This window comes from Oryctolagus cuniculus, chromosome 11, assembly GCF_051225735.1.
Source record: "Oryctolagus cuniculus isolate XC-2025 breed Fujian yellow rabbit chromosome 11, ASM5122573v1, whole genome shotgun sequence".
In the NCBI taxonomy this organism is placed as follows: domain Eukaryota; kingdom Metazoa; phylum Chordata; class Mammalia; order Lagomorpha; family Leporidae; genus Oryctolagus; species Oryctolagus cuniculus.
The window spans coordinates 115,391,066-115,418,094 of NC_142877.1; the positions used below are offsets into that span (position 1 = coordinate 115,391,066).

Genomic DNA, 27,029 nt, shown 5'->3' on the forward strand with positions numbered 1-27,029 from the left:
GGGCTTGGGCGGGGGCAGCTGCTGTGGCCAGCATTTCCGGGGGCTGTTACCTCCCAGTGTTGGTGGTAAAGCCCCTGGCTCCTGGCTCTGGCCTGGCCCAGCCCTCCTGACTGGTGTGGCCATTTGGGAAGTGAAGCAAGTGAAGCGGTGGTTAGAAGATGCGCTCTCTCGCCAGCGCCGCGGCTCACTAGGCTAATCCTCTGCCTAGTGGCGCCAGCATACTGAGTTCTAGTCCCGGTCGGGGCACCGGATTCTGTCCCGGTTGCCCCTCTTCCAGGCCAGCTCTCTGCTGTGGCCCGGGAGTGTAGTGGAGGATGGCCCAAGTCCTTGGGCCCTGCACCCCATGGGAGACCAGGGTAAGTACCTGGCTCCTGCCATCGGATCAGTGCGGTGCGCCGGCCGCGGCGGCCATTGGAGGGTGAACCAACGGCAAAGGAAGACCTTTCTGTCTCTCTCACTGTCCACTCTGCCTGTCAAAAAAAAAAAAAAAAAAAAAAAAAGATGCGCTCTCTCTCTCTGCCTCTGCTTCTCCTTTTCTGTAACTATTTCAAATAAATAAATCTTTTAAAAAATTAGTTTGTTTTGGCACAAAAAAATTTTAAGTCCATGAATTTTTTTTTAATTTTTACTACTTATTGGGGCCAGCGTTGTGGTGTAGCGGGTAAAACTGACACCTGCAGTGCTGGCACCCCATATGGGCACTGGTTCAAGACCCAGCTACTCCACTTCCGATCCAGCTCCCTGCTAATGGCCTGGGAAAGCAGATGGAGTGCTTGGGCTCCTGCACTTGTGTGGGAGCCCCCGAAGAAGCTCCTGATTCCAGGCTTCAGCCTGGCCCAGCTCTGGCCATTGTGGCCATCTGGGGAGTGAAGCAGTGGATGGAAGATCTCTGCCTCTTCCTCTCTCTCTGTAACTCTTTCAGATAAATTCACCACTTAAAGATGTTTTTCGCTTATTTGAAAGGCAGGGAGACGGAGCTCCCATCTGCTGGTTCACTCCTCTGACGCCCACAGCAATCAGGACTGGGCGCCAGGGCGCAGCCCGGAGGCAGGAGCTCCAGCCGGGTCTCCCGCAGGGCGGCTGGGACCCAATTTCCTGCGCCACCCCCTGCTGCCCCCAGGGTGGGATTAGCAGGAAGCTGGAATCTCAGCAGAGCTGGGACTTGAACCCAGGCACGCCTACAGTGGGGCACAGGCATTCCAAGCAGCGTCCTGAGCACTTCCCCATTCTTTCATAATACACATTCCCCAAGGACTTCCCCCAGACCGGAGACCGCTCTGGCCCCGGGCTCTGCTCTGCACACCCGCTCTGCGTTCCCCTGGGCCCCACCCCCTGCAGCAGGCACTCCCAGGAGCACAGTGTGGCCCCGGGCCTGCGGCACAAGCAGTGGAGCCTGTGTGATTCCCAGCCCACTGTGGAAGTGGGGCCGGGGCCGCCTCGCCTTAGGGCCAGCACAGCATTCTGGGGGAAGCAGAAGAGAACAGTCTGCAGCTGCAGCCCGTGACCGTGACCATGACCATGACCGGCCTTTCTGTGCAGGGGGAGTGTCCAGGGCAGAGGTAGAAGGGTCCAGCAGACACAGCGTGGCAGCCCTTAGGTGCCAAAACAGGCACACCAAGGCCAGCACCTGTTCCTCGTCCTCATCTTTCCGGGGAAGGAACTGACCCAGTGAGGTGACAGGGCTGGACGCCAGGGCATCGCGTGGGGCGTACTTGTCACCACCACTGCCAGCCCTACCTTAGGGGCCTGGGGCCGGGGCCCTGCAGATGCCGGCGGCTTCGCAGGGAAGGATTCTGGGCAGGGGAGCGAGCTGTTGTTGCGTGCGGAGAGAGGGGTGCGCGGCAGGCCCAGGGCGAAGTTCTGGCTTCGTCTCCTGTGCGGATGCGGAGACTTTCAGCTGTGTCCACCTCAAAGCCACTGTCAGGCAAACCTGCCACTAATGGACCCCCCCTCCCCGAGAAACAGTGCAGGTCTCCCAGATGTGCCGGTGTCATCACCAAGGCCACTGTGCTGGGCGGTGGCTCAGGGAAGGACCGTCACAGAGGAAAGCCGGGCAAGTGTCCGTCGGGACAGCTGCCCAGGTGCCGGCTGACGGGCATGCTCTGGGGGAGGGGCTTGGCTTCATAGGTTTCTCGAAGGGGTTCAGGCCCGCCTCCCCAGTTAAGAACTGAACTGGGGCCGGCGCTGCGGTGTAGCGGGTAAAGCCGCCGCCTGCAGTGCCGGCATCCCATGTGGGTGCCAGTTTGTGTCCTGATTGATGTTTTTTTAAAAAAGATTTATTTATCTGATAAAGAAAGGAAGGAGAGGCAGGGGCAGAGAGAGAGACCGTGCACCTGCTGGTTCACTCCCCACATGGCTGCAACAGCCAGGCTGGAGCCAGGAGCTTCTTCCGTCTCCCGCACTGCTGGGGGGGCCCAAGCACGTGGGGAACATGTTCCGCTGCCAGCCTTCCCAGCACACCAGCAGGGGGAGCTGGGTCGAGAGTGCAACAGCTGGGGCTTGAACCAGCGGCCGGTGTGAGATGCTGGTGCTCCAGGCAGCAGTTCCACCCACTACACCACAGCGCTCACCCCGCGCCACGTCTGATCCAGCTTCCTGCTTCCTGACGCAGCTGGGAAAGCAGTGGGGACACCAGCACCCACAGGGGATGGCAGCACCACAGCACAGGGCCCCTGAAAATAGGCTTTTTAACACAAGCAAACAAGAATGGGATTCCTAAGTGTGCTACAGCGTGAGGAATTCTCAGAAAATTATCATGCCCGAGTCCACACCACCCAGGCCCGGAACCTTCCAGAATCCTGGGAGTCACTCCCCCTCCTCCCAAATGGAATCACTGCTGACTCCTCACCGTGGGTTGGTGTGTGCCTGGTTTGGAACCTGAGTGGAATCAGACAGCTGCTACCCTTCTGTGATGGGAAAGCCTGCAGTGGGAAGAGGGAAAGGCCCAGGCTCAGGAGGGATCGCGAGCCCCATGTCCCCTGCAGGCGCCACACGACAGACCCCTCGCTTCCAGGGCACGTGTCAGGGGAAGGTCTGACTGTCCGGTCCTTGGGGTCGGAGTCCATGGCCGACTGGCCCCAGGTCTGCATCAGGTCACCCTGGCACTCACGACCCAGGGAGCACAGCGCACAAAGCAGCATTTGCGTCCATCATACAGGCCAAATGCACATCCCCTCGCGCTGGGAGGGTATGGGGCAAAGGGTATTTCTGTCCACTATTGTGAAAGTACAGGGGGACTGCGAAAGGTTCACGGGAAAGTAAAAGATTTGGTGCAAAAAATGCAGAAATGCATGCAGCTTTTTCAAAATACGCATTTTCCATGAACTTCTGGAAGCCCGTTCATATGCATGGATTTCAAAAAAAATTTTAAAGATTTACTTGAAAGGCAGAGCAACGCGGACAGAGGTCCTCATCCATGGGTTTACTCCCCCAAATGATGGCACCGGCCAGGGCGGGCGCAGGCCAAAGCCAGGAGCCAGGAGCCCCCTCCGGGTCTCCCATGTGGGCGCAGGGGCCCAAGGACCTGGACCATCTTCCACTGCTTTCCCAGGCCATTAGCCAGGAGCTGGAGCGGAAGTGGCGCAGCCGGGACTCGAACCCACGGCGGCCTTCTCCCCGGCCCGTTTTTTCTCGCTTGTAGAATGGAGATGACAGCTCTACGTCCAGGTGTTAGGGTTAGAGCGCGGACACTGCCCACTCAGACGCACGCCAGGGCCCGGCACTCAAGGGTCAGCCTTCATTTGAGGCCTCTGGCCGTGACCTGACGCTTCCCCCCAAACCTCCAAGTCTTCATTCCCACCGAGTAACTCGGCGCCCGGGGACAAGATCCTGGACCAGGGTCTGTCGAGGCGCGGTCCCGGGGAGGCTCGCCAAAGGCCCACGCCACACCGCCCCGCGGCCCCCGCAGCCTTCCCCGCCGCCGCCCGCCCGCTGCCTGGGCCAGGGGCGCCGGGGACCGGCCGAGCGGAGGCGCCGCTCTCTCCCGCCGCGCGCGTCTCGATTCCCGGAAGGGCCGCTCTGTCCGCCGCCGCGCCGCGCTCGCCTCCTCCCTTCCGCTTCCGGTGTCCCCCACAGCCATGGCCGCTGCCGCTGCTGCTGCCGCCGCGGGCGCCGGGGAACCCCTGTCCCCGGACGAGCTGCTGCCGAAGGGCGACGCGGAGAAGACCGAGGAGGAGCTGGAGGAGGACGACGACGACGAGGTACCAGGGCCCCGCGGGCTGCGGGGCGGGGAGCGGGCCTGCCCGGGGGTGCGGGCCCCGCGTGCTGCCGCAGCGAGGCGAAGGCGGCCTCGGGAGGCGGGGTCGGGGCCTTGCGGGGCCCGGGGCTGCGCCTGCTGCGGGGGTCCGGCGTCTCCCGGCGCCGCTTCAGCCCAGACCCGCGTCTCCTCCACCGCAGCTGGATGAGACCCTGTCGGAGAGGCTGTGGGGTCTGACCGAGATGTTCCCGGAGAGGGTCCGGGCCGCAGCCGGAGCCACTTTTGACCTCTCGCTCTTTGTGGCTCAGAAAATGTACAGGTAAGGGGCGAGGACGAGGCGTGCCGGGGCCGCCTGCCGTGCTGCGGGGGAGCGCGGGCTTCGGACGCATCGGGCCAAGGTTCCAGTGACCTTGGGCCGGGCGCCCCTGAGCTCCCCGTGGGCATTCCGACCCGGCAGGGGCGTTGCGGGCTCACTTGAGGTCCGAGAGGCGGGTGGCGTGTGAGCGGCTCTGTTAGCATTCGGCAGAGAGCCGGGCGGTGCCTGCGCTCGGGGCTAGCGGAGGAACACGCCGCCGCGGGTCTGCATCTCCCCGCGCTCCCTCTGCAGGTTTTCCCGGGCAGCCTTGTGGATCGGCACCACCTCCTTCATGATCCTGGTGCTCCCTGTTGTCTTTGAGACCGAGAAGCTGCAGATGGAGCAGCAGCAGCAGCTGCAGCAGCGGCAGGTGGGTCGGGCCGGGCCGGGAGCCGCGGGTGGGTGGGCCCCGGGAGCCGGGGGTGGGGTGGGGTGCAGGTGGGCCCCGGGGGTGGGGTGGGAGGGTGGGCCGGGCCTCGGGGTGGGGGTGGGGGGGCTGGGCCCCCGGTTGCCACAGGGGTGGGGGATGGGCTGGGCCCACCTGCCTGCCTGTGCCCGGCAGGTGTGGTGAGAGTCAGAGCCCCAGGCCTGCACCAGGCCTTACACTCTTTTTCTCTTCCAGATCCTTCTAGGGCCTAACACAGGGCTCTCCGGGGCCATGCCAGGGGCTCTACCCTCACTGCCTGGAAAGATCTAGATCGTCACTGCTGTCTGAGCTGTCTGGATGGGAGGCGTTTGCAATTCCAGTGTTTGAACTGCTGGGTTTTTATTTTTTCAACTCTGGCACATTGCTCTAAGCCTGGTGGAGAGAATCCCCCTCGGGGTCTCCTGAGACTCCCACCGTGCAGCCGTGCTCAGCTGTGCTCTGTCCTCACTGACAGCGCCGCCCACCCCGCCCCTCACTAAGCCGCTCCCAGCTGGAGGCTGCCCTGGCCACCGCGGGCTGGACGGACCCTGGGCACTGGTGACTCTTGCTGTTGGTAGAGAACGGAGATGCCAGGGAGGGCCGTGTCCGCAGCGTGCGGCTGACGACGCGTTCCAGCTGCGAAGCGGCCGCCGTGAACCCCGTGTGGGGAGAAGAGGGGCCTGCGGACGGAGCGGAGCTCAGCTCCTCCGCGCGTCCTGCCGTTAGATTTGTGTGTGTCAGGCAGTGCTCACTTTTTGTATTTAAATATTAAAAATGATTCCAGCCCAGAGTGTGCCTGTGCACCTGAGGAACTTGAACTGGGAGCGTTTCCGACGTCGGAGCTACGTGCCGTCCTGCACTCCCGCCTGAGCCAGCTCCTCTCACACGGGGCGACCTTGCAGATTTCGTTTTTGACCAAGCAGTCTTCTTATTTAACTTGAAAGGCAGTTAGATTGGGAGAGAGAGATCTACCCTCTGCTGGTTCACTCTCCAAATGGCTGAACGGCCCGGCGGAAGCCAGGACCCAGGAACTCCGTGTGAGTGTCCCATGTGGGTGGCAGGGGCCTTCCCGGCTGCACTAGCAGGAAGCAGAGCAGCTGAGACTTCAACGGGCACGCGCACACGGGTGCCAGGGTGGCAGCTGGCGGCCCCAAGCGCCTTCTTAATAGCAGTCTGCCCAGAATTCAGTCACTTCCTGGCTCACCAACATAAAAGATTTAGAACTAGGTACTTGTGGTCTACAATAACTTGACATGGCTAGGGCATAGTGGGTCAAGGTGCGGCCTGGGCACTGCTACACTACATGGGCACCAGTTTGGGTCCTGGCTGCTCTGCCTCTGATCCAGCTCCCTGTTCATGTGCCTGGGAAAGCACGGAGGATGGTCCAACTACTTGGGCCCTTGCACCCACGTGGGAGACCTAGATGAAGCTCCTGGCTTAGGATCCTCCCAACTCTGGCAACTGTGGGCATTTTGGGGGTAAACCAGTGAATGGAAGCTCTCTGCCTCTCCGCCTTTTAAATACATATTTAAAAAATATATTTGTGGGGAATACAGTGCTGATTTTCAGTTTGTTTATTTGAAAGACGGGGAGAGATTACATCTGCTAGTTCATGCCCCAGATGGCCACCACTGCTGGAACTGAGCTGAACCAAAGCCAGGAGCTTCTGGGTGTCCCATGTGGGTGCAAGGCCCAAGGACTTGGGTCATCCGCTGCTTCCTCAGGTGCGTTAGCAGGGAGCTGGGTCCGAAGTGGAGCGGCTGGGGCTTTAACCAGCACCCATGTGGGATGCCAGTGCTGCAGGCTGGGGCTTTAACCCGCTGTGCCACAGTGCTGGTCCCAATAGTGCCGATTTCTAACGTTGGCTATGAGGGGGAGATTTGCACAGTTTTTTATGACCTGGTTTTTAGGCAGAACAAACTCCAGTGCTGCTGCACTCCACCAATGCCCGCCGCCTGACCAGGGTCCTAACCCAGGCCAGACACCCACTCTGCATTTTTTTAATGCTGAGACCAGGCACACCACCAATGAACACCATGGTGATACCCTTCCTAAGCCTTCAGTAGGTTGTTTACTGGGACACTGCACAATCTGCAAGGCAGTATGGTTCCAGATTTAGACAGCAGCTGGACGCCCACCTAGGCCGTCTGACGACCCTGCTGTGTGGTCTGGGTGTGCTGATGCAGGATCCCATCTGGTACAAGCTGTGCTGGGCAGGCGGGGCCTTCAAACCGGCAGGCCCACCGTTTGTGAGCTCCGGGAGCTGCAGAGTGCCTCAGGGCGCTTCGCAGTGTTCAGATGAGTAGTGCCTGGATCTGCAGATGAGGGCAGCATGGTGTTGCTAGCTGCCTCAGAGGACGATTCCCCTGCAGTGGCATCATACTAAGGCTTTTTCTGAACAGTTCAGGCAGGTAAGAGTTATGTACAGAGTTTTCCATCTTTAATATTTGGTTAAACAAAATACATCTTCTGTAAACAAACTTAGCACAAGGCCAACAAAAAAGGGGAACAAAAGCAAAACCAGCCTAGGGGTGCCCCTCACTGGGCATCAGGGCCGGGCCTCCCTCCCCTGCAGGAAGTGGGCTTCCTGCCCTTGGGCGTCAGCCTGGGTCCCTGTTCCTAAGCACCAGAATTGGGCATGAGCAGAGAAACCGGCCCTAAAGTCAAAGCGTCTGCATGTCCCATCGGCGCGTGGACTCTGCATGCACGGGGCTCCCGGGAGGTGCCGTCTACACAGGCCCGGGCAGGGCGTGCAGAGGAGTTTCCTCTCCAGGAAATGGCTTACTATCGCCGCCGGCGCCAGTGGACCCCAGGGCCTGGGTGGGCTGGGGTTCTGGCTGCGGCGGCTGGAATGTTGTGCAGGGCAGGAGCTCCCTGGGTGCCAAGCAGGTCTGCTGGAGGATGGGACCGCAGCAGTGGCCGAGGGCACAATGCGACGGCTGCTTGTGGCTTGTCACTCGGCATCGGACACGGCCAGACGGCGCACGTGCAGAGAAAGTGCTGGTGTGGACATGCACTCGAGTTCGGGGGAGCCACGGCCCGAGCCCCACGCCGGCTGTGCCAGCGGCCGCTCTCGGGCCTCCTGAGACCGAGCTGCCTCTGGGCAACCACAGGCGCCCTGGGGGTCCACTTACTCCCTCTCCTGTTTTCCAAAGTTGAGGGAGAAAAGTGGCCTACAGCTATTTCCGGAGGTAGGGGTGGGTCAGCCAGCGGCCTGTGCCGCACAGAACCACCAGCGCCAGGCCCCTGCCTCCCTGGCAGCTCCGGCTTCTACCAATCCTGGCTGCCGTACTGCGTGTGTTCTTCCTTCACCCAACTCCATCCCAAATTAGTAGGGTTTGATGCCAAAAGCAGACTTATTTTTTCTGATTTTGCCAGAAGGGCCATCTGGGAGGACTGTCTGGCCCACAGCCTCCTGAGTCCATGCGGCGGGATGGCAGGGACAGAAGCGGGTGCAGGGCAGCAGCCACCGTGCCATGCCGCTCCCGGCGTGGCCCCGCCACCTCGGGCCTGGCCTCCCCTGCGGGCGTGGGGTCTCTGTGACCTTCTCGTGATAGGATCGGAGGCGAGCTGGACGACCCTTCAAAATGGGGCAAAGGGCGGGAGACGGCCTGGTGCGGCCGCTGGGGTTTGGAGACGTTTCCTGAGAGACCCCATGCTCTGGGTCCTTCGAGCCGGTCATGGCTTTGTGTTCCCTCGTCCTCAGACCCGCGGGTGCCACAGGGGAGGTGAGGCGGAGGTGGAGTCTGGAGCGGTGGCGCCTGAGCAGAGCCGGGGCGAGCCTGAGTGCCTCTTCCTGCTCGCCTTGCCTTCCAGGAGCACTGGAGGCTGGGTGGCTCTCACGGCGCCACGCGTCTGTCCTACTGCACTGCCAAATCCGAAGGGACCCCATGAGATGCTTGGGGGGCAAGGGCGGCCCCACTGTGGAGGCCACAGCACATCCGAGGACTGGAGGGCGGGGCCAAGGTGAGGCTGGGTGGGGCTGTCACACAGGACTGGAGGGCGGGGACAGGTGGGACTGAGGACTGGAGGGTGGGGCTGTCACACAGGACTGGGGGGAGGGGCCGGGTGGGACTGAGGACTGGAGGGTGGGGCCGGGTGGGGCTGTCACACCAGGACTGGAGGGAGGGGCTGTCACAGGACCAAAAGGCGGGGCCAAGGTGAGCCTGGGTGAGACGGTTACACCAGGACTGGGGGGTGGGGCCAGGTGGGACTGAGGACTGGAGGGTGGGGCCGGGTGGGGCTGTCACACAGGACTGGAGGGAGGGGCTGTCACAGGACCGAAAGGCGGGGCCAAGGTGAGCCTGGGTGAGACGGTTACACCAGGACTGGGGGGTGGGGCCAGGTGGGACTGAGGACTGGAGGGCGGGGCTGTCACACAGGACTGGGGGTGGGGCCGGGCCGGGGCTGGCTGGGGAGTCACACGTCTGCCCTCCAACTCTGATGGGCTTCCACCTCTTCTGGCACCACCAGCAAAAGTTCACAGTTCTTTCCTCGCAAATGATGCTTCAGAAATTTCCTAGGGGAATAAAAACAGATGAGAAGGGCAATGAAACGCTGGTGACCTGCACACTCCGCCACACCCGTGGCCGTCCTGCAGGCGCTCCCGCGGCCACTACTGGGGCTGCCCCTCCCGGTCAGCGCTGCCCCTGAAGCCTGGCCCTCCTCACGCGCCAGCCAGCAGCTGTCGCTCAGAGCTCTCTGAAGGTCTGTAACTGCTGAAAGTAAGTTTCCTCCTCTGTTCCCTGCCTGACTGCCTGGCTGCCTCGCTCTGACAGCAGTGATCCTGACCCAGCTAAGGGAGAGGACCCGAGCGCTGGTCCTCCGGGCTGAAAAGGACAAGCACCAACGCCCAATGGGCTGTCCAGGCGGGGAAAGCGACGCCACGTGTCCGGCGACCTCCCAGCACCTCAGCCCCACCGCGGTCCCCACCTGAGCTCGCTCTCGCCTCCGATCCACTCGGGCGTCTTGAGTTTGGAGTCGAGGTTGTAGTAGGCCCCGCCCACCTCGCGAACACAGACCCAGTGCTGCCTTTTGAGGGGCAGCTTGAGCGGCCCCCAGCACAGGCTGGAGGGCAGGTTCAGGATGAAGCCCACGACGTTACCGAGCGCGATGACACTGACGTCCCTGCAGAAGAGAGCCACGCTCAGGCCGGAGCCTCCCGGGCCCTCCCCACGCCGACCCAGAGCCCTGGGGCTGAGGGCCGGCTCTGCAAGCCGCAGCCCCGAGTCAGGCCAAGCCCGGCGCATGTTACCTGCGCTTGTCCCACCAAACGGCTTCGTAGCCTTTGGTCTGAAGCGCTGCCATGATGACGTTCACGTCGTAGTTGCCATTTCCCAGCATGCTCTTCTTGTGGGGCGTCACCATGGTGTTTGGGGACAACCTACAGATGAGGCAAGAGGCAAGCTGAGACCTGAGGTCCGCCCGGCCCCTCAGGGCCGTGTACTGCCCTCTGGCGGGGCACTGACCTCCCTCCCAGTGCCCATTCAAACGCAATCTTGCCAGTTTCTCTTTTGTTTTCTGGATTATTTTTAAAAATTTTAATTTTATTTGAAAAACAGAGCTCTTCCACCCACTGGTTCTCTCCCTCAATGTTCAGAGGAGCCAGGGCTGAACCAGGCCAAAGCCAGGGACAAGGATCTCCCACAAGGGTGGCAGAGACGCAGGTCCCTGTGCATTAGCAGGGAGCTAGAGAGGACGCAGGCCCCCAGCAAGGCAGGCATCCCAAGCAGCTCCCTAGGGCCTGGCACAAGCTCACCAGGAGCCTGGGCTCCTACTGCCCTAGAGGTCACCTCTCTTCTTCCGCAGAACTACCAGCCCGCGGCGTGCCTGCCACTCTGCAGTCAGTGGGCACATGAAGGAGTGTCCCGACGAAGCCGCAGCCCGCCAGCCTTCCAGGCTTCTTCCTGCCTTGACATGGGCCATTTCACACTGGGAAACACTACCTGATGTTTTCATTCGTGTAGGTAGTAACTGTTGATACTTCCATTTTTTACACTTTAAATGCTACTTTAAACATTTTTTATTTATTTGAAAGACAGAGTTACAGAGAGACAGGTAGAAACAAAGAGAGACGGAGGTCTTCCATCCCCAGATGGCCACAATGACTGGAGCTGGGCCAATCTGAAGTCAGGAGCCGGGAGCTTCTTCTGGGTCTCCCACACGGGTGCAGGGGCCCAAGGACTTGGGCCATCTTCCACTGCTTTCCCAGGCCACAGCAGAGAGCTGGATTGGAAATGGAGCAGCCAGGACTCGAACCGGGGACCATATGGGATGCCAGTGCTGCAGGTTGGGGCTTTAACCCCCTGCACAACAGCACCAGCTTCAATGCTACTTTTTTTTTTTTTTTTTTGACAGGCAGAGTGGACAGTGAGAGAGAGAGACACGGAGAAAGGTCTTCCTTTTGCCGTTGGTTCACCCTCCAATGGCCGCCGTGGCCGGCGCGCTGCGGCCGGCGCACCGCGCTGATCCGATGGCAGGAGCCAGGAGCCAGGTGCTTTTCCTGGTCTCCCATGGGGTGCAGGGCCCAAGCACCTGGGCCATCCTCCACTGCACTCCCTGGCCACATCAGAGGGCTGGCCTGGAAGAGGGGCAACCAGGACAGAATCCAGCGCCCCGACCGGGACTAGAACCCGGTGTGCCGGCGCCGCTAGGCGGAGGATTAGCCTAGTGAGCCGCGGCGCCGGCCTCAATGCTACATTTTTAAAAAAGATTTAATAATTATTTGAAAGTCAAGAGTTACAGAGAAAGAGGGAGAGACACAGAGAGATCATCCATCGCCTGGTTCACTACCCAGATGGCTGCAATGGCCAGGACTGGGCCAGGCCAAAGCCAGGAGCAAGGAGCTTCTTCCAGGTCTCTCATGTCAGTAGGAGGGCCCCAAACGGGCCATCTTCTGGTACTTTTCCCACGCCAGTAGCAGGAGTTGGATCAGAAGTAGAGCAGCCAGGACACAAACCAGTGTCCATATGGGATGAGGGCATTGTAGGTGGTGGTGTTGCCCACTACATCACAATGCCAGCCCCTTCTTTAAATGCAATTTAAGGCCTGCATATTTGGCAATCTTTAATCATTAAATACTCAGTCATACATGGGTTCAGACATCTAACATAAAAGTATAAACGGAGGCCAGGTGTAAATGGAATGTAGAGGGGCTGGCATTGTGGCATGGCAGGCTAAGCCTCAGCCTGCCACGCCAGCATTCCATATGGGCACCGGTTTGAGTCCCTCCACTTCTGATCCAGCTTCCTGCTATGGCCTGGGAAAGCAGCAGAAGATGGCCCAAGTCCTTGGGCCCCTGCACCTGTGTGGGAAACCTGGAAGCTCCTGGCTCCTGTGTTAGGATCAGTACAGCTCCGACCGTGTGGTCAATTCGGAGTGAACCGGAAGATGGAAGACCTCTCTCTCTCTCTCTGACTCTGACTCTGACTTTGAAATAAATAAATAAATCTTTAAAACAAGAATCGACTTTAGTCCAAGGATGGCGATTTAAAACTTCTCCACACACAGCAACAGTGTGGAATCCTCAACCACACCTCTGTACTGTCTTACGAGCCTCCGATCGTGGCCACGTGACCCACACTCTCCTCAGGACCCCGCTCATCTCGTCTCTGACCTCCTGCCGCACCCGCCTTCTTCCTGTCCCTGGAACACACCACGCTCTGTCTCCCTCTGCACGCAGTGTTCCCTGCTACAGTCTGCTTCCAGTTCCCCTGGAAGGGCACGTGAACTTTTCTCCGCCAAGGGACACCCGATACGTGCAACATCATTTGCAGGCCGTATGAAATCATCAACTTAAAAACTAGCCTATATCTGTGCTGAATTTTGAGTTGGGCCTGCAGGTGCCTTGGAGAGCCAGACCAAATGGTTTCCTGGACCACCCCCGCCCTGGATCCTCACTCGCTTTGCTCGTTACTCTCTGGGTCTCAGCTGTTACTGCCGCAACCTGTACTGCCCTGTACTGCCCACCAGCCCTGAAGTGTCTCCCAGGGCAGCCTGTGTGTCCACTGCTTCCGGTGCAGCCCGTGGCTGCTGCCGGTCTTGTCTCTCATCTGTCTACACTGGACCGGGCCCTGCGTCACCGGGGCCTCAGAGGGCCTGGCCGTGATGCAGACTCAGGGAGGTGTGCTCCAAGTTCTCTGTTTCTGTCATCCTCTCTCCCTATGATTAGGGTTGTTTTTTTGTTTGTTTGTTTGTTTGTTTTGACAGGCAGAGTGGACAGTGAGAGAGAGAGAGAGAGAGAGAAAAGTCTTCCTTTTCCGTTGGTTCACCCTCCAATGGCCGCCGCTGCCGGCGCGCTACGGCTGGCGCACCGTGCTGATCCGATGGCAGGAGCCAGGTGCTTCTCCTGGTCTCCCATGCAGGTGCAGGGCCCAAGGACTTGGGCCATCCTCCACTGCACTCCCTGGCCACAGCAGAGAGCTGGCCTGGAAGAGGGGCAACCGGGACAGAATCCGGCGCCCCGACCAGGACTAGAATCCGGTGTGCCGGCGCCGCAAGGTGGAGGATTAGCCTAGTGAGCCGCGGCGCCGGCCATGACTAGGGTTTACACTCTCATCTCCAGGGCTAGCAGTGGGGCTAAGCGGACACCACACCTCACTCTGCAACCCAGCGTTCTTTTACGTTACCACTTTCGAGAGTGACGACCTCTCTGTCAGGCACTGTACTAGTTGTGTTTGGCTGTACCTCATTTAAGCCTCACAGTAAAACCTTGAGCATAGGTCATAACAACTGAGACTTGGTGGTTTTAACTGACTTGCTGATGGAAGTGGGCAGGCGTTGTGCTACAGCGGGTTAAGCCGCCGCCTGTGACACTGGCATCCTATACTGGAGTGCTGGTTGGAGTCTGGGCTGCTCTATTTCTGATCCAGCTCCCTGCTAACGTGCCTGGGAAGGCAGCAGTGATGGCCCAAGTGCTTGGGCCCCGGCACCCATGTGGGAGGCCTGGATGGAATTCCTGGCTCCTGGCTTCAGCCTGGCCCAGCCCCAGCCATTACAGTCATCTGGGGCGTGAACACACAGATGGAAGACTTCTCTCTCCCTGTCTCTTCCTCCCTCCCTGTCACTACTTTTCAAATAAATAAATAAATCGAAAAAAGCAGCCGTGACAGAGCTAGGATTCAAGCTTGCGTTGTTTCCAATTTACACACAAAGACCCGGGAATCGGAGGTGGGGCTGCACCAGCTGAGCCCCTGCAGCTAGGCCAGGTCAACAGGGCACTCAGGTGAAGTGAGAAAGCTGAGGGCAGGCCTGCTTCCCCTGCACCCTCACTGCTTCCCGTGAAGTCTCTGGCAAAGGCTCCCCGGCCCTGACTCCCTGCAGGGCTCCCCCCCACACCCTAACTCCCTGCAGGGCTCCCCACCCCCCTGCCCTAACTCCCTGCAGGGCTCCCCCCCAACTCCCTGCAGGGCTCCCCCCCCACACTCCCTGCAGGGCTCCCCCGGCCCTGACTCCCTGAAGAGCTTCCCCCATTCCCCGCCCTAACTCCCTGCAGGGCTCCCCCGGCCCTGACTCCCTGAAGAGCTTCCCCCATTCCCCGCCCTAACTCCCTGCAGGGCTCCCCCCCAACTCCCTGCAGGGCTCCCCCCCACACCCTGACTCCCTGCAGAGCCCCCCCCCCCCCGACTCCCTGCAGGGCTCCCCCCCCCACCCTGACTCCCTGCAGAGCTCCCCTCCCCGCCCTAACTCCCTGCAGGCTCCCCCTGCCCCCCACCCTGACTCCCTGCAGGGCTCCCCCCCCCAACTCCCGGCAGGGCTCCCCTGGCCCTGACTCCCTGCAGAGCCCCCCCCTAACTCCCTGCAGAGCTCCCCCCCACCCTGACTCCCTGCAGGGCTCCCCTGGCCCTAACTCCCGGCAGGGCTCCCCCGCCCTGACTCCCGGCAGGGCTCCCCCGGCCCTGACTCCCTGCAGGGCCCATGCTCCCCAGCGTGGGCCTGCAGGCTTCCCAACAGCGGGTGCAGCGGGCATCCAGCAGTTCAGGACAACGCGGGCTGAGTGACGCAAGTCAGCAAGGTTTCCTGCGGGACTCTGTGCGTCCCTGACGTGCTAACCTTCCCGTAAGTCTCTAGGAAAGGGGGTTACGTGAGTGCTGCGGCGTCCGTCTGTCTGGGGGTATGCGGTACAGGGGCTCAGATTCGTGCCCCTTCCTGTCTGTTCCCTCTGCCTCCGTGCTAACTGGAATCCTCCACCCCACACCTGGGCTTCTGAGAAAGGTTCCTGAACTGATCTTGCTTCAAACTCCCCTCCATCAATTCGGCCTAGATGTCCCTGCCGTAACTCCCAAGGGCGTCATTTCACTCCACTACGTAGGAACTGGCAATGGCGCCAACTCCAAGCCTCTCCGCTCCCCCAGAGCTTCTCAGCATCCTGCACACTCCAGGAACCATGACAACATTGCCTGTTTTAGTATTTTGCATATTCCAGGCTGGTGCTGTGGTGCAGCGAGTAAAGTCGCCACCTGCAACGCCTGGCATCCCACATGGGGAGATCCCAGTTCATGTCCTGACTGCTCCACTTCCAATTCCAGCTCCCTGCTAATGGCCTGGGCAAACAGTAGAAGACGGCCTAAGTGCTAGGGTCCCTGCACCCATGTGGGAGACCAAGATAAAGCGCCTGGCCTTGGCCTGGCCCAGCTCTGGCCGTTGTGGCCATCTGGGGTGTGAACCAGTGGACAGAAGACCTTTCTGTCTCTCCCTAACTCTTTCAAATGTAAAGAAATAAATCCTCAAAAAAAAATACAAAATAATTTTTAAATATATCAGATGACTACTTCTACAGCTTCTTCAGGTTGTCCATGGAACCTTTCCTGACCGCTCCGAGAAACAGGAGGGAGGCTGGGAGGACCACACACATCTGAGTTCACAGGCAAGCACCACAACACCGAGACGTAGCCTCCAGGCCCGGTACCTCATCTGCAAACATGGGAACAACTCCTCTTACTGGCCACTAAATAACTCGGTTGTTTTCATACATGGCCAACCCATAAGCAAGTCCCTGGAGCGAAAGGCACAGCTCCTCTGCTCTGAATCCCTGAGGCAGGCACAGGCAACTGGACAGCACGCACTGGCCAAGCCCACCGAGCTGAAATTAGCTTCCTGCGCATTCTGGAGGAGCCAGTGGGGCCCGGCGCACTTGCCATGCCAGTACTTCCACTTTTACTTTAGCCATCTAGTGCCAAGTGTGCTAGCTGCCTTTATACACGTTTTATCTCTTAGCCCTTCCAACAACCCTGAACTGTAAACAAGGAAGCTGAGGAGCAAGGTCACGGTGACTTGCACAGTCACGCACGGTGAGAGGCAGGGCTGGACTCAACCTCTACGCCCACGACGGCCCTCACCAGTCCACTGCTCCCGGGGAATTCCTCGCGACCCAGACTTTTAAAAGGAAGTCCCCTCTGCAAACCTCTGTTCAGGACTGTGGGGAGCAGCTCGGACTAGACTAAGTTACTGGAATTAAGACTTATTCTATGCATCTGCTCTCCTCTGTGGGGAGCAGCTCGGACTAGACTAAGTTACTGGAATTAAGACTTATTCTATGCATCTGCTCTCCCACAATATGGCGCTGGGAGAGAAGTAAACAGCTTCCGCACAGCTGCCTCCAGTTCAACCAATTAACTGTAGGACTTGCTCCTGATTGGAGAGCAGCGTACTCGGCGTGTGGGCAGCCGAGTTGGGATTGGCGGAGGAGGACTATAAAGGAGGAGAGAGACGGCATGCACCAGGAACATCTATGGGGAACATCTAGCTGAAGGAACACCCGTGCAGCCCCCGAGAAAAGCCGGCCGGCGGTGTGCCGCTCCCCTGCGGAAGTGGGGAATGTGGCCAGGGGGAACTGCCCTTCCACGGAGGTGGAAGGGACAGTAGCCAACCTGGGAAGAACCAGCAGCAAACCCGGGGAGGGCCGAGCAGACGAAAGAACAGTGCAGGGTTCTGTGTCGTTCCCCCATGAAGAGGGGGAGCGACACAGGACTGTCAGACGATTCCCACAGAAGTCCTGGGCTATGAAGAGAGCCTCTGATTTTGGTCATCACAGCCAGAGGTCAGAGCCACGAAGACCGGAGGTGATCTAAAAGACGGGACCGGGCAGAGGTACGCGCAGTAGCTAAGACGCTGCTTGTGTTGCCTGCGTCTCAGTCTGGATCGCCTGGGTCTCAGGCCTGGTTCCACTTCCAATCCTAGCTTCCTGCTAACGTGCACTCACTGGGAGGTCCCTGCCACCCACACGGGGGACCCAGATTCAGGTCTGGACTCCTGGCTTTGGAGTCCTGGCTGCTGCAGGAATCTGGGGAATGAAGCAGTGCATGGAAGTTACCTCCTTCTCTCACTGTGTGTGTTTGCCTTCCACGCACAATGAAACAGTATGAGATTCTAAAGATCAGACTGAGGGGTCTGAGCGCCGGCTACTTTGTTTCTGATTCAGCTTCCTCCTAATGTGCAGGTGATATGCCCAGCACCCACACAGGAGAACCGGATGGGGCTCCTGGCTCCTGGCTCCTGGCCTGGCCCCGCCCTGGCTGCTGTAAGCACCTGAGGAGTGAATCAGCAGAGGCAAGACCTCGGGACCTAGTCCAGGTCTCCACTACTGTCTACACCCTCCGATCAACCCTGATCCTCCCGCGTGATCGCTGCCCAGTGATGACTCTGGATTTTAACGAAAAGGGAGATGAGGAGGCATTTCGCAAGATCCTTTTCCTCCTTTTGAGCAGGTACAAACAGACATGAATTAAAAACTACGGCTTGGGACTTCCTGCTACGTTCCTGAATGAAGTACTGATCACCGGGCCAGGCACACGCAAGTGCTCTGTGGTGCTGGCTGTTACTGCCGCGGCTGCGGCTACTGTTACTGCTATTGCCACTACTACTATACTACTACCATTACTACTACGACTACTTCTACTTGTGTCTGGCCCCTGGACAAGACATTCAAATCTTCAGAGTCCAATATTGAACAGTTCCCCTTCTCAATGTATAACCACCACACTTCACTTTTTAAATGTGGCCCCTCCCACCCGCTCAGGTCCCTTCAACAGGGAGGCTGGACTCTCCCCTCCCACGGGGATGCTGCGTGCTCACCAATATCCTTAAGCTTTTTGTTCCTATCAACATGCATTATGGATTTTTTTTTCTGCTACCATACTCGTTTTCACCTAGTTAGATTTTAGTATTTATTTATTTGAAAGACAGAGTTACAGAGAGAGAAGGAGAGACAGAGAGATCTTCCATCCACTGGCCCCTCTTCAAATGGCCGCAATGGCCAGGGCTGTGCCAGCCAGAAACCAGGAGCCCAGAATTCCATCCAGGTCTCCCACCTGGGTGGCCAGGACCCAAGCACTTGGTCCATCTTCCACTGCTCTCCCCAGACACATTAGCAGGGAGCTGGATGGGAAATGGAGCAGCCGGGACTTAAACCAGTGCTCATACAGGAAGCTCGTGTCACAGGCAGTGGCTTAACCCACCACGCCACAATGCTGGCCCTTAGTTACGATTTTCATAGCTATTTTATTTGAGGGACAAATGCTTAGCTGGCTGCAAGAACAGATGATCATGGAAGAACTGGGATGAGCCTAGTGAAAATAGCTGGGGTTTGAGCACTTTCAAAACAGCCCACCAAAGCTACTCCTGCATCGCTTTATCCCTAGGACCCTTTCTCTCTCTCTTTAAAACTGACTTATTTATTAAATAGGCAAAAGGACAGAGAGATCGAGTTTAAGTGGCCGCAACAGCGAGGTCTGTGGGCCCTGGTGGCGTGGGCCCAAGCACTTCGGCTTCATCCACTGCCTCCTAAGGCACCTTAGCAGGAAGCCGGATCGGAAGCGGAACGGCCACACTCAGAATGGCATTCAGATACGGGATGATGTGTCACACGTGGTGGCTTACCCCTGCCCACTGTACCATAACACCATCCCACAACCCTTCTTTTTCAAAGCTCAGACATGTGATAAGATGTATGAGGTCGAATACCTACATCTAGACACGTACACAATGACCTCGTCCAGTTTGATCTTTCCTCCAATTTCACAGGTTGAAACAGATCCTCCTCAAGCCAGGCCTCTTTACTGTTACAGATGTGACCGCTACGCTTCAACTCCGGACCAGGGGGCTGGTGCTGCGGCACAGTGGGTAAAGCTTCTGCCTGCGACACCAGCATCCCACACGGCCACTGGTTTGAGACCCGGCTGCTCCACTTCTGACCCAGCTCCCTACTAACGCACCAGGAGAGGAACGGAAGGTGGCCTGAGTGCTTGGACCACATGTGGGAGACCCAGATGGAGTTCTGGGGTCCTGGCTTCAGCTTGTTGCAGACATTTGGGGAGGGAACTGGCTGAGGGAAGATCTCTGTCCCTAACTCTGCCTTTAAAAAAAACCTTGGGGGCCAGCCCTGTGGTGCAGTGGGTAAAGCTGCTGCCTGCAGAGCTGGCATCCCATATGGGTACTGGTTCTAGTCCCGGCTGCTCCACTTCCAATCCAGCTCTCTGCTATGGCCTGGGAAAGCAGTAAAAGAGGACCCAAGTCCTTGGGCCCCTGCACCCATGTGAAAGACCTGGAAGAAGCTCCTGGCTCCTGGCTTCAGACTGGCCAAGCTCTGGCCATTGCAGCCATTTGGGGAGTGAACCCGTGGATGAAGATCCCTCTCTGCCTCTAACTCTCTGCCTTTCCAATAAATAAAAAAAGACTTTTAAAAAAATCCAATAAATCAATCTTCAAAGAAAAAATATCGTGAACCAAGGCTCTTTAGCCCAGATCTTTCTCGGTTCCTATTATTTCTATTTCAAACGTGAGTCGCCGTCTATCTAAACCTCCATTTCAGCTCTGCTCTGCCTTTGCATTTCTCCTTTTATCTGGCCACAGTTCAACTGCCGAGATGGACTTCCTCCCAACAAACTGCCCAACATTTCTCCACTCAGCGGGCGTCTGCAAATCGGCGCGGAACTGGGGATCTGAGCACTCGCGCAGCTGGACGCGCCAGCATCGCTCCCTTCCCTGCAGCTCCAAGCACATTGCCTTTTCACTTTCAAGCTGCTCCGAATCCCACGGCTCTCGCTTCGCGGGGCCAGCGCCCGGCTCTGCTGCAGACCCGAGAGGCCCCATCCTACCCAGCCTGTTTCTCCGCAGTGCCTGGCAGTGCCTGGCACCCTGCGGGCAGCTGGTCAGTGTCTGCTTAACACATTCCCCCCTCCCTCCCTCTGGATTCGTCTCACCCCTGTCGCTCTGCCCGTCCACACAGACTTTCTCCACACCAAACACCCGCCACGGAGCTCCACGAGTGGGACTCTTTCGTATGGCTTTGCTGATGGGCTCGGGCGATCTTACACTGTGCTGAGAAGGGATTCGGGATGCAGTGCAACTCGCCAGGGTGCTGAGGGGACAGGACCCCGGCTCCCTGCGGTGTCGGCAGCTCTGCAGCGTCCCTCCCCGGAGGGAAGACCCAGTTCAATTCCTGCTGTCTCCACAAACACGCGGGGGTCCCAGCTGTGCAATGCACGTTCAACCGTGAGTGGTCTCACCGTGCCCAAAACTTCCCTAGTGAGCACCACTGGATACACAGAATCTCACCCTCCTGGTGGTGTCAACTAAACCCTCCGTCCCCAGGATCAGCACTGGCAAGGCTGTCCCAGGACGGGTCTGGGTACTCCAGTCGCCAGCGCACTCAGGTACTCACTCTAAGTCCTTCTCCGCAGTTTTCCATCAGCGAGTAATTGGCAAACCCCCACTGAGGAGCAGAAGAGCTACTTGGGGCTGGCCACCAGACACCGTCTCGAACACCCTGGTCCTCCCTTCTGCTCCTCTCCGGCACGCGACCTGGTGACCTGGGACAAATTCTGTTCCTCCCAGGGCTGCATTTCCTGAAGAGTTAACTCTGCCTACTGCCAGATAATACCCGTGATGCCAATGACACATTTTCCCTGCCAAGGCTGTGGCACTACTCAGGTAATTACTGGCACTGGGTAATAATTACTCTTGTAATTTTGTCAGCTCGCTGCGATTCTTTTAAGAGAAGCTCTGTGGTTGTCTCAGGGTAAATGGTTCGCTCGGATGCGTCACACCACCCCAGCCAGGTGGCTTCCAGCTGGCGTTTGGGTCCTGTGCGGCAACAACTGCACCTCCCAGTGAGGGGAGCCAGAGGGGGTCCTCGCGGCCAACACGCACAGCGCCAGGAACCCCGAGGGTGCTGCACCGGGGACCCGCAGGCCTAGCCCTTCCGGCAGGAGCCACCCCCGCCGGGCTCAGTGCCCGAGCTGCTCCCGACTGTCGACGTGCCGCTGCGCCCGTCCAACCCTGCGGGCTCTTTCTCAAACCCTCCAAAGACTCACAGGCCATCAAAGCCAAGAGAAAACAAGCCACACACCTAACTACCTGCGGGCGAGAAAGGCCATCTAGAATAACCCTGGGAGGAGCCAGCATCTGGAGTCGGCTTCCGATCATAGCTTTGTGGGAAACAGACGGCGGAAGCGTGAGCAGCAGCCCGGGGCCTCCCGGAGGGCTGAGCCCCACGCACCCGAGGGTCTGTGGAGCCCAGCACAGCCCACCTGTGATGACAGCTGACTGTGTGCAGACACCCTGGCCCCCCTCGACGCACGCGCCGGCGGCAGGACTTGAGAGGCACCGGGCCACCACAGCAGTCACCAGCAGGTACAGATGGGAATCCCACCCTGGCTCAGTCCCGTCAGGTTCCTCTAGGCTAAGCACTGAAGCGTCCTGAGTTCTGCCTTAGGTAAAAAGGAACTAACAGTGCGTGTAATACGTGGGAGGGTGCCTGCAAAGATTTTTTTTTTTTGACAGGCAGAGTTAGACAGTGAGAGAGAGAGACAGAGAGAAAGGTCTTCCTTCCGTTGGTTCACCCCCCAAATGGTCGCTACGGCCGGCACACGGTGCTGATCTGAAGCCAGGAGCCAGGTGCTTCTCCTGGTCTCCCATGCGGGCGCAGGGCCCAAGGACCTGGGCCATCCTCCACTGCCTTCCCGGGCCACAGCAGAGAGCTGGACTGGAAGAGGAGCAACCGGGACAGAATCCGGAGCCTCAACCGGGACTAGAACCCGGGGTGCTGGCTCTGCAGGTGGAGGATTAGCCAAGTGAGCCATGGTGCTGGCCTGCAAAAATTCTGAAGTCGAATATGCATGGAGCCCTAAGAAGTTCACAGAAATAAATACTACAAAACATTATGCATGCATTCAATTTTCTTTGTACCAAAATAGACTTATCTTTTAAACTTTCTGAAGCACCCTGGGGTGCCCACGGGACCGATGGGCAGACCACCCAGATAACACAGGAGAGGCGGCAGCCAGAGGTCATCCTCCCCACCCTGCGTGCTCCCGGGCTTCTAAGTGCAGCCGTCCCTCCAAGCCTGCGGGTCTGTGTCACAACCACCAAGCACAGAGACGCCGGGAAGCGGTCCCTACCTTTGGAAGATGTCCTGCAGGGTCTCCCGCGTGAAGGCCTGGCCGTCCTGGAAGACGTTGTTGAGGGCGTGGAGGGCACAGAGCTCCCGCCGCTGCTTCTCGTGGTAGATCTGTGCGGGTGCCGCCTGGGGCAGCTCCAGCGACTCCGATTTGGCTTTGTCTCCTTTCCATGGCACGCAACTCATGTTTTTCGTTTTCGGTTCCGGAGAAAGCTGCCACCACCCCTCTCCCCTCCAGAGGAAGATGGACCCACTCAGTCCACCCAGGATTCCTGAGGTCCACCTCACTCCCCGGGGCCCATGACTTCTGCTTTGTCACTGGGAGAAAAGGTTGCAAGCAAACGGATAAAACACCAAGTCCACCTCTTCTCTCTTCTCAATAGAAAAATAACTTTTGGTTCAGTTTATTTCGCCGCCACTATCAAAGTGCAGAATTTTTTTTAAAAAATCATATAAAAAACTGTTAAGCCCTCATTTCGGTTTCCCCGCCCACCCCACCCCCCCGCCCGCCTCTCCGAAAACCCCGATTTTTCTCGCTGTGTGTTTTCCTCCCTGCAAATGCCCACCAGGCCTCAACACCGGAGGGCCGAGGGCAGCCGGTCGCGTCGCTCCTTTTCTTCCATTGCGTTCCAGCCGCGACGCCACCGACGCAGGAGACGAGGCCTGGCTGCCGGACACCGCGCCCAATTCCAGGGGCTAGCGCGGGCCGGGCGGCGTGGGGCCGACGGCTGCGCTGGGGCCCCGGGGGCGCCCCGCCATGCCGGACAGCCCGGTCAGCGCCCCCCGAGGGGTGGGGCTCGCCGCCGTCACCCCAGCCTCCCCGCCCGTCCCGGGAGTGCGCGCCCGCCCGCCTCGGAGCCCTGTCCGCGTCCGGGCCCTCGCCCCGCGGGCACAGCGCGCCGCCGGCCACTCCCTCACCGCCTCGGGCCGCCACCCGGAGCTGCAGGCCGCCACCTGGGCCGCGGGCGGGCGCGCGCACCTGAGCCCGGCGTCGGCGGCCCTCGCCCGGCGCGCGCTCCGGAAACGCCCTCCCGCGTCGGCCCCACTCCGCCCCGCCGCGGCGTCACGTCTGGCGTCACTGTGACGTCAGCAGCGCCGGCCCCGCCGCGGCCTGGCGGTCCTCCGGCTCGTCCCCGGGCCTCGGCGCTGTTCCGGTCGCCGCGCGACTCCCCTCGCCCCCCGTGCGCCTCCGGACCGGGCTCGCGGCCGCGCGCGCTCGTGCACCTGGGCTCGCTCCTCCCGCGCGGACCCTGCTGTGCGTGTTGGGCGCGCGGGTTGCCTGGTGTCCCGGGAGCGCGTGACGCGGTCGGGCCCCGCTGCCGGGGGCGGGGGGTCGCGCTGCGGTTCGCCCCGGGGTGGCCGCCGGGGAGCCGCTCTGCCCGGGGCTGGACGCCTTGCGTGGGGCGGAGGAAGGCGGACCACGCGCGGGCTCGCGTGCACTCGCCCCCGCCCCGCCCGCGGAAGGCACCGGCGTCCACCCCTTGGGATCTTTTCAGATTCCTGGTAAAACAATAAAAGCCCTCGCCCTTCCCGGCTCTGTCACTTCTTTGGCCCTGCTCCAACGCGAGTCTTTAGAGCTCATTACACCGAACAGTGTTCTCATTTACCATCCCTGAGTGCCTACCGCTGGGGAGGGGGTGGCTCTGCCCTGCCCTGCCCGGACTTTTCAGTTACCTTCCCTGTTTGTCATCTGCAAGCCGCCTGCGGGCTATGGGTACATTTCCGTAAAATTACTGGGGGCTTGCAATGCAGCAAGCACTGTGTCGATATACACGTATGTAAACGAAGTACTCCAATTTTTTTCTTTTTTATTTATTTGTAAGGCAGAGTTACAGGGAGAGAGAGAGAAAAATGTCTGACATCTGCTGGTTCACTCCCCAAATGGCAGCAACAGCAGGAACTGGGCCGATCCAATACCAGCAGCCAGGAGCTTCACCCGGGTCTCCCACCCAGTGCAGGGGCCCAAGCACTTGGGCCATCATCCGCTGCTTTCCCAAGCCATTAGCAGGGAGCTGAATTGGAAGTGGAGCAGCCAGGACTCGAACCTGCGCCCATATGGGATGCCAGGGACGTTTGCTGGCCCCTCCCCCAATTTTAACATTCATTTTTCTACTCCCCCCATATTTTTAAAGAAGAAAAAAATCGAAGCTTAGAGAGGTCCATTAGCTTGTTCCGGGTCACGTATGTCTGTGGATCCAGGATTTAAACCTATGGTAACTTTTCAAAGAGGATGTAAAGGTGGAAAGTCCCTTTCTAGAACATTATTCTAGGACTTCCGCATTCAGTCCGGGAGGCACCTACTCTGAGTATCTGGGCAAAGTCCTGCAGTGAGAAAGTGTGTGTTTTCAGGTGTCAGGAGCGCTTTCTGAACGTGAACTCTTTCTGGAAGAGCCAGTGGTAAAATAGCAATCTGAGGAATAGTGAGAGTGTGTTTTTGCTAACCTCTAATCTTAATGCAACCCGGCACCCATAGTCACCAAAATGGGATTGCTCCCTACCGCCAACCATTGTGTGTGTGTGTGTGTGTGTGTGTGTGTTTGGTATTTATTTGAAAGGTAGAGTTACAGAGAGAGAGGTCTTCCATCCACTGGTTCACTCCCCAAATGACCATGGCTGCCGGAGCTGAGCTGATCCGAAGTCAGGAGCCGGGAGCTTCTTCCGGGTGCAGAAGCCCAAGTCATTGGGCCATCTTCTGCTTTCCCAGGCCCCAGCAGGGAGCTCATTCGGAAGTGGAGCAGCCAGGCCGGCGCCGCGGCTCACTAGGCTAATCCTCTGCCTTGCGGCGCCGGCACACCAGGTTCTGACACCTACCTCTTACCAGATTTCTGGGGAACATAAGCTGCACCTCGGTTCTTGAATCTGGCAGAGAAAGGATTCTGAGCCAGTTGGAGTGAGGCGGGAAGCAAAGTGTATGAAGCAAAGCAGAAACACACTCAGGAAAGACCAAGGCGGGCAAGCAGCCCCCACTTGTCGTCTGGGCCTTTTTTTTTTTTTTTTTAAAGATTGATTGATTTATTTGAAAGAGTTTACAAAGAGGTCTTCCACCCGCTGGTTCACTCCCCAAATGGCCACCACGGCTGGAGCTGGGCCAGTCCAAAGGCAGGAAGGAGCTTCTTCTGGGTCTCCCATGTTGGTGGCAGGGCCCAAACACTTTGCTGCTTTCCCAGGCGCATTGGCAGGGAGCTGGATTGGAAGTGGAACAGCCAGGACTTGAATCAGCGCCCCCATGGGATGCAGGCTTTACCCACTACGCCACAACACCAGCCCCTCATTTTCTGTCTCTTGACTGAGAGGTGGAGTATTCCTCCCGCGGGTGGGATTTCTGTAGAATGGGGAGGGTGCTACCTGGAAAGAGTGAGGAAGTCGGTTTTAGTCCCTGTATGGTTGGCCCAGATCTGTCACGGTGATTTGGGGATTTCTGTGTAACAGGGGGATTCCTAGAAAGAGTGGGGAGTGAGGGAGGTCTATTTCAGTCCTGAGGTGGCTGGACCAGATCTGTCATGGCACTGTCGAAGGTGGAGTCCTCTTTGGGGCAAGGAGACGAACGACCTGATCCCACTGTGTTTGGCCCGGCCTTGATTGCCAGGCTGCCGGCCCTAACCGCCTGCTCTAACTGGTCCACCTGGAGGTGGGGTTAGGGGCCACAGATGAGCGGTTCCGGCCCACAGGATTTTCTCTCACTGCAGACGCCCTGACCTCTGGAATTCTCTGACTGGCACTCTATGAACTGGGGCTCCCATGCCCCTGTCCTTGGGTCCAATTAGGACAACCCACAGAACTCAGGGAAACACTTTACACTCACCGGTTCATTATCAAGCGTGAGATTGACAGCCAGGTGGGTGGGAGCCTGAGGGCGGAGCCTCCACGTGTCCCTGGGCTCAACCCACCTTCCCCCAGACCCAGACCCCCCCCCCCCCCGCCTGCTGACCTCTGAGAGGCCCCACTCAGTTCCTCTCGTTTTAATATAGAAGTTTCTTCACGTAGGCATCGTTGTTAAATCCTTGTGGTCAGCTGGACCACCTGCCCCTCTCCCCGCCCTGGTAGTTTTCTCGCGGTGGGGGGCTGAGGTCCCCACCCTCTAATCCTGCCTTGATCTTTGTCCGGCCTGAATCCTGGAGTTACCTAGGGGGCCCAGTCCTATAATGGGATACAGGGTGCAGTGCCAAATGCACATTTCACAATATCACAATTAATGTACAGTACGGTGCCTTGATACTTGGCTTTGCCAACAAGCCACCTCATGGGACACCTCATGGGACACGACGGAGCAGCGTGTAGAAAGTTGGGGAGCGGTGTAACCGGGAAATAAGCACCCCAGAACTGTTCCCGAGACTTTGGAGTTGGTTAACTTCTTGTCCCAGCTGTGTTCGCGCCCAGTAAGCCTTGACGGGACACGGTTGAAAACACCTGCGGTGCAAACCCCGGCTCCGGTGTCGCCAGGAGGGGCCCGCGCCAAGACAGCCTGGTTTGAAACAGGAATTTACGACACAGAAATGCGCGCTCTGGGCGTTTCGGGTTGGGGTTTCCCACAACTGTTGACACTCTGGGAAAGCAGCCCTTAGGAAACCACCTGGACGCGGCGTGTAGATGCCCGAGGCAATGAATGGAGACTTCTCCCTGAGGTCAGCGCTTAATTAATCGCCTCGCTCTGGCTGCTATAGTATTACAACTCTTGGAA

General features: G+C 58.8%; 2 protein-coding genes and 1 long non-coding RNA gene across 5 annotated transcripts; 1 reads left to right on the top strand and 2 right to left on the bottom strand.

The window, feature by feature from the left end:
- Positions 1–115: 115 nt before the first annotated feature.
- LOC138844441 (uncharacterized) lies at positions 116–3,935 on the bottom strand. 3 transcript variants are annotated; one of them, XR_016216345.1, is made up of 3 exons: positions 3,800–3,935; positions 2,849–2,921; positions 116–2,672 (listed from the first exon to the last, which is right to left on the bottom strand). It is a non-coding gene; the product is annotated as an uncharacterized LOC138844441 (long non-coding RNA). The 3 variants fall into 3 exon arrangements; XR_011380289.2 differs by having other exon boundaries at positions 116–2,683; XR_016216344.1 differs by having other exon boundaries at positions 116–2,921.
- Positions 3,936–4,063: 128 nt separating this feature from the next.
- On the top strand, positions 4,064–5,746 carry TOMM22 (translocase of outer mitochondrial membrane 22). Its single transcript, XM_070052953.2, has 4 exons — positions 4,064–4,199; positions 4,396–4,514; positions 4,803–4,920; positions 5,173–5,746. Exons 1-4 carry the CDS (start codon positions 4,077–4,079, stop codon positions 5,245–5,247), a joined length of 435 nt encoding a protein of 144 aa, XP_069909054.1. The 5' UTR covers positions 4,064–4,076; the 3' UTR covers positions 5,248–5,746.
- A 1,628-nt stretch (positions 5,747–7,374) lies between these two features.
- Positions 7,375–22,537, bottom strand: JOSD1 (Josephin domain containing 1). Its single transcript, XM_070052951.2, has 4 exons — positions 22,353–22,537; positions 10,211–10,339; positions 9,889–10,083; positions 7,375–9,475 (listed from the first exon to the last, which is right to left on the bottom strand). Exons 1-4 carry the CDS (start codon positions 22,535–22,537, stop codon positions 9,376–9,378), a joined length of 609 nt encoding a protein of 202 aa, XP_069909052.1. The 3' UTR covers positions 7,375–9,375.
- Between the last annotated feature and the right edge of the window lie 4,492 nt (positions 22,538–27,029).